Source organism: Merops nubicus, unplaced genomic scaffold (genome assembly GCF_000691845.1).
Source record: "Merops nubicus isolate BGI_N331 unplaced genomic scaffold, ASM69184v1 scaffold3545, whole genome shotgun sequence".
In the NCBI taxonomy this organism is placed as follows: Eukaryota; Metazoa; Chordata; class Aves; order Coraciiformes; family Meropidae; genus Merops; species Merops nubicus.
The window spans coordinates 2,491-8,577 of record NW_008611449.1 but is presented as its reverse complement, the minus strand read 5'-3'; the positions used below and the strand labels follow the sequence as shown (position 1 = coordinate 8,577).

General features: G+C 51.8%; 1 protein-coding gene across 1 annotated transcript in view; it reads right to left on the bottom strand.

The window, feature by feature from the left end:
* LOC103773830 (GDH/6PGL endoplasmic bifunctional protein-like) overlaps window positions 1–5,678 on the bottom strand; it is a 6,466-nt gene extending 788 nt beyond the window's left edge. Inside the window, 6 exon segments of the mRNA XM_008941209.1 lie at window position 1; window positions 3–347; window positions 349–584; window positions 1,239–1,508; window positions 3,790–3,892; window positions 5,028–5,678. The exon segment at window position 1 is cut by the window's left edge and continues 788 nt beyond it. Coding sequence (XP_008939457.1) covers window position 1; window positions 3–347; window positions 349–584; window positions 1,239–1,508; window positions 3,790–3,892; window positions 5,028–5,654 — 1,582 coding nt within the window. The 5' untranslated portion in view covers window positions 5,655–5,678.
* Between the last annotated feature and the right edge of the window lie 409 nt (window positions 5,679–6,087).

The window sequence follows — 6,087 nt, the reverse complement described above, 5'->3', positions numbered from 1 at the left end:
TTCAGCAGTTCAGCTGGCTCTGCCAGCGTGAATGCCACTTCCCCACTCACCATTTCAAAGTCTAAGAGGTGCTGGTTGTCCACACCCCCAGGGTAGAGGCGTGGGGGCTGGTGGGAAATGCTATCCAGCAGCGGTGTCCAGAACCCCCAGGAGGCCAGCAGGTTCTCCGTGGTGATGAAGAAGTCCTTCCTGCCATGGTAGATGCTGGAGATGAGGACAGAATAGGCATCTCTCTCTTTCACAGGGCTGTACACATAGAAATCAGACAACAGTTGTCCAAAAAGGCGCAGGTCTGACTGACCCCCCGCTTCCCTCCAACGGCCTTTTGGCATCACGGGCCTGAAGAGGATCCTTGCTGACGAGCACCGCAGGGGTGTCGAGGGCGCCGTGCCCGATGTAGAAGATGATCTGCTTGGCTTTGCACTGGCTGTGCCCTGCGTCCCTCAGGGCCTCGCTCTGCGTGCAGTAGGCCCGGTTCCTGAAGAGCACGCGGACGTAACCCACGCGCTCGTCCAGGGCCTTCCCCGACGTGAGGAGGAACGGGACCCCCTCCCAGCGCAGGCTGTCGCTGTGGACCAGCACACCTGAAATGACAGCAATCCACCCCATCAGCCCCAACAGCAAGCAGACCTGAGGGGATCTCTGTCACCTACCCCTCACTGTCCTCCCTTAGCTCCCACAAATCTTGGTATCCGCCGTGTGTCTTGCTCCACGTTCAGCCCTTTGGTAACATCACTGGAGTAACTGCTCTCCAGCCACCCTGCTGGCCTTTCTCCTGGGCATCCTACATGACCAGCCTCCTTTCATCTTGCAGGAAAACTGCTTCTGAGCACAAACATCATTCAGACAAAATCTTCCGTGTTCAGAAGACACAGCATGGCCAGAGATGGCCTTGAGGTCTACTAATCACAGAGATCTGCCAGTGGTTTACCCCTCAGATGCAGAGGGCAACTCGGCTTTATGAAAAGGCAAAAGAGTTTACAGGCCACTTCTAAAAATAACAGAGATCTCCTCAAGAATAATGGGACTTAGCTCTTATGCAATTCACTGGATCATTAGTTAATTAACTTGACAATGTATTTTCTTGTTACACCTCCCAGTTACCATGCCGGTGGATGCCAGGAGACATCTCTGGGTCAGCGGTGAGGTCCAGTGAGTCCAGCATGCAAGGGCTCACATCTCCTGTTCTCCTTAGGTCTAGACTACTCCCCTCTCCAGGGCCCGGACCAAACTCTCACCTGCAAAGGTTGGTGTTGTGCTGATGTAGTCCTGTCCCTTCTGCAGTTCCTCTCGTACCTGGCTGGCGTAGGCCTGATACTGACCCAACACGGCGCTGCTCTTCTCCAGGCGCCGCAAGGACTGGAAGGCCTGCAGCTTGCACTGCAAAACCTCTTCAGCCCTGCTCACGTTGGCTGGGAGCTCCATGGTCAGGAACATCAGGGCCTCCGTGAGGTGGTTCTGCAGCACGTCTCGGATGACTCCATACTGCTCGTAGAAGCTGGTGCGGCCTGAGGACAAAGAGGAGGCAGGACACCGGTGAGCTGCTGTGGTTTTCTGGCAGCCTTGCCCTCTGCATGTGCCAGGTGTGCCAAAGACAACAAACAGCACAAGCTCTAAATGGCTTGTACCAAACTCCTCTTCTGGCTCAACAGCTAACTTGAAGCTATCAAGCTCAGAGAAGTTGTGGACGTGTCATCACTGGACATGTTCAATATCTAGCTGGACAGGGATTTGAGCAACCTGGCCTATGATGTCCCAGTTCACTGCAATGGGTTGGACTACACAATCTTCAAGGGTCCCTTTCAACACAAACCATTCTACGACTCTGAGCCTTTCCCCTCCCTCCAGATGGTCTTCCAAAATGTCTCTGCTACTGAAATAAAGATGAAGGTTCCTGCAGGAGTGTTTGTCCTCCACAGAGCCAGACACTATCTTCCTTTTTGGTGCTTTCAGAGCCCAAATCCAGCAGGAGTAATGCTCTTGCCTGATACATCCCAGGGACCAGAAGACAGCTTTGCTCTCTTGGACTGCTTGTGCTTTCAGAAGCTGTGGTCAGTGACTGGCCCCAACATCCAGCTCAAGCCTCCTGCATACAGCACGATGCAGGGCCCCAGTATAAGCCCTGCCCTGACACTCTGTCCCACAGATCACAGCACCCAGGGCTGGGGCTCCACACAACGTGCAGTCCTGTGCAAAAGCTTTCACAGAGCAGCTGGAAAGTGTGATCAGAGCAGGGACACCAGCAGCTCTATAGCCACACAAAGCTTTCACAGAGCAGCTGGAAAGTGGGATCAGAGCAGGGACACCAGCACTGTCCTGACACCAGCCACATACCAGCTCTACAGAAGACCTGAAGAGCCCTGGCAATGAGAACTGCTCTTCACTGCCTTTTTCCTTGGTTTTCATGTCCTTAGAAGGTTCTGGCTGAGCCATGCCCTTGAGAGACAAAATGTCATGTACAATGCCCTGCTTCCCCTTCCCTGCCTGACTCCTCGTGCAGGTGGGAACAGCAGGAGAAGGACAATGCACTTAAAAAGAACGTGACTCAAACAGATGCCTTTTTATAGTCAGCAGCAGCAGGCTGCACACTGCAGACTACCTCACGGCCATAGGCTTCCCCTATTGACTGATACATTTATCTCCCCTGCTCTAATCCAAAGGCACTTTCATTAACGTAATCAATGCTGCAGACTTGCTGGGAGCCAGGCTGCCAGCTGAAGCTGCACAGGGGAAAAAAAAAAAAAGACATCAAATGAAAAATTACAAAGTTGTTCAGAGAGGGGAGGGTACAGTGTGTAGCTGGGGCTATGCACAGACAAAACTGTTCTCCCTGAATCTCTCTGCAGTGGATCCCTCTCCCACGAACACCCACGTGAGGTCTAGGCTGCCAAACCAAACGTCACTCCAAGTTTGATAAAATTGCATTAATTGAGTTTGTGGTGGCTGAGGAAGGAAGGGAGGGAGGAGGAGGAGGACAGAAGGGGGGGTAAGGTGAGTGGGGAAGCAGTCCTGATGTTGCAGAAGCGAGGGCGCCTGACATCCCCGAAGTGCTGCGGGTGGCAGTCCAGCCCCGAGTGCTTTATGCTGAGCACTGCAGAGAGGATGCTGCAGCACTGCAGGGAGGCAATGCAGCCGTGTCCTTCACCAGGAGAGCCATGCTACCAGCTCGGGGCTTGGGTCTTCTCTCTGCAATGCTCTTTCTCACTACAGAGAGGAAGGGAAAGAAAGAGGCAGATAATCACAGACTGACCTAGATGGCTGGACTGACATGAAGTAGCCAATATGAGCAACATCCAGGCAAAAGATGCAAGAGCATCTTCCAAAGAATAGTGCAAAAGGACACTCAGCATGAGCCTGGCAGCTAATAGGACAGGAATACAAAAGGCTTGCTATTACAACAACCAGATTACTGCAGCACTGAACTGAAGTGGCCTTAAACTGCCTCCGTTCCGAATCCAGTGCCTTTTACCAAGATTTGGGATAGAAAGCTAGATGCAGTGTTCCCAGAGCTCTGCAGTAGAAAGAGAAAGGGATTCTTCCCCTGCTCCCAGCTGAACTGCACTGGGAATCTTTCCTTGGAAGCAGCAACTCTACCTGGAAGTGAGTCAGTCCCCCGCATAGCAAGTGCAAGACAGCCCCTTGCTATTTCCAGGGAGCAACGTATCATTCCCCTGCTCTTTTTTCTGGTTTTTGCACCAGCACTACCTCGAGGGCCACTTCCACGTAACTAATGAACCTGCCAGTTCTTCTTGCTCATTCAGCCCAGCTCTGCACGCTTGCCTCACCAACCTTTAGCATCCACAGTCTCTTCTCTTTCCACATGATGTCGGTTCCAAATTGGATCCAGGAACTGTCGGTTCTGATCTCGAAAAGGCAGGATATGGGCTACAGCCTGTGAAGGGAAAATCAAAGACCCAACAAAAACTCACCAGATTTCCACAGTAGCTATGCCTCACTGCCCCATCCAGCACTGGGATGAGGCCAGCTCTGGAGTGCCAGCAGACATGCCACACAGCAGAGCAGAGTGGGTCAGAGAAGAAAAAATCAGGCAGAGAGCCTGCAGTGATGCTGTACAGAGCAGACATTAAAGGTCTTCCTGAGGCATTTAGACATTTTGTGTGAAAAAGGCTGAATTACAACCTGCAAGACACTCAGTTTATATCTGTCAAAGGAAAAAGGGCTGAATCAGACCATCCTGGGACTAACATACAGTTCTGAAGTGCTGAAATACGTCAGGTCAGGTGTTTACACCACTACAGCCATCTGATCTTTTTGGGAGGAAAAAAAGAAAAAGTAAAAAAAAAAAAAAAGAGAAGAAACACTCTTAGTAGTGCTCCCCTTCCAGCTGGACACGTAACCTTCTGGGAAGAATTTGGCCACAGTGCCATGGCTGGAACAGGCTACTTTCAAAACGTGGCATCACATTCTTCTAAAACAAGGATGGCATGTCCTTGAGCACATTCCCTCTGGGACAATGCAGCTCCACGTGCTGTGCTGTCCCTGCAGCAGCCAGTGCTCCATGCCCCGAGTGCAGCACAGGGCAGGAAGGTTTCTCCTCCTCAACATCCCACAAAATTATTATCCCATCAGCTCCATATCATATCAAATTAAAAGCTGCTTCTCAGAGCCACAGCTAAGCAGAGAGGCCTCTGTGTAATGAGAGGGGAGAACTGTGAGAGGGAAAGGGAGCTGTTTATTCAGCGAAATCAAAGCCCTGACCTTGGTGAGAAGACCAGATGAATTCTGCATCTCTCCTTTATGCACACAGAGTTCACCACTACACCTCGGGTTCCCTCTGGAGAGGGGACCCCCAGCCCTCTACCAGGAGAAAGTCCTGCTTGGGTCTGCAGGTTTCCTCCTGGACAGCAGCACAGTGCATGATTCCACAAGCAAACGGAGGCCTGGGAGCACACTCAGTGGCCCTGCTTGGATTTGAGAGCTGAACAACACTCTCATGAGATGCAGAGCTGACATCCAACACTCTCCCAGCCACCAAGACCCTCAACCCAGGAAGGGGCTGTGCTCACCTGTTTGCCAAGGTAGTGGTCCACGCGGTACATCTCCTCTTCCTTGAAGAAGCTTGTCAGCTCTGCAGCCAGCTGCTGGGCTGACTCCAGGTCATGGCCAAAGGGCTTCTCCAGCACCACACGCAGCCAGGCTCCTGGAGGTGGCCTGCAGCTGCTGTTGATGTGGCGGGCAATCTCTGTGTAGGCAAATGGTGGTACTGAGAAGTAAAAGATCCTTCCAGCCTCCTTCAGCCCCTCCTGGTGAATCAGTGTCTCAATCTCTCTGTTCAGCACAGTGTAGTTTTCGGCAGTCTTCAGCTGGTGGTATTGGCTCAGCTTCAGGAATTGGTCCTTGAGCACAGCACATCTGTTGGGAGATTCATCTGGGGGACAGGCCAGCTTCTTCAGCACATCAAACATCAGCCTCTGCCCTGGCTCCAGGGCTGTCAGTGCAGCCCCGTGGAAAGTGAAGCTGTGGCCGCTGCTCACTTGGTCCATGTAGAGTTGGAAGAGACCCTGCCACAAATACTTCTTTGCCAAATCACCTGTGGCTCCCAGCAAGACCACGGAGATGTGGCCCTGGGATGCTTCAGCGAGTGCCAGCAAGGCTCCCATGAACAACAGTGTACACAGGATTCTTCTCAGCATCTTGGGAGAGGAGAGAGAGACCCAGGAACACTAGAAGACAGGATTAGAAAGGAAAATCTGTCAGCCTGTGTTATAAGACTGCAAAACACAACGCAAGACACCTGCCTTCCCACTGCTGAAGAGCCAGGAACTTCTGCCTGGGTCCCTTCCCCTCCATGGTTTGAATCAGGGTAGTAACTGGGGCTCTCGAAAAGACTGCAGCCTCCTTATGCAAAGCAAGAAGTGGAAGACACCACGTGCCTCAGGTCTTTTGGTAGCATAAGCATTGTTCCCACAGCTGAGTTAATGAAGGGGTGTCAATGCCTTTAGACTGTGAAACTGAAATCCATTTTAATACAAATTTCAGAGCTGGCTACAAACCCACACGTGCCTGCAAATTAAATACAGCTTGCAACAACCTCCTGTTTGGGACCTTGCTCAAATAGTATTATGT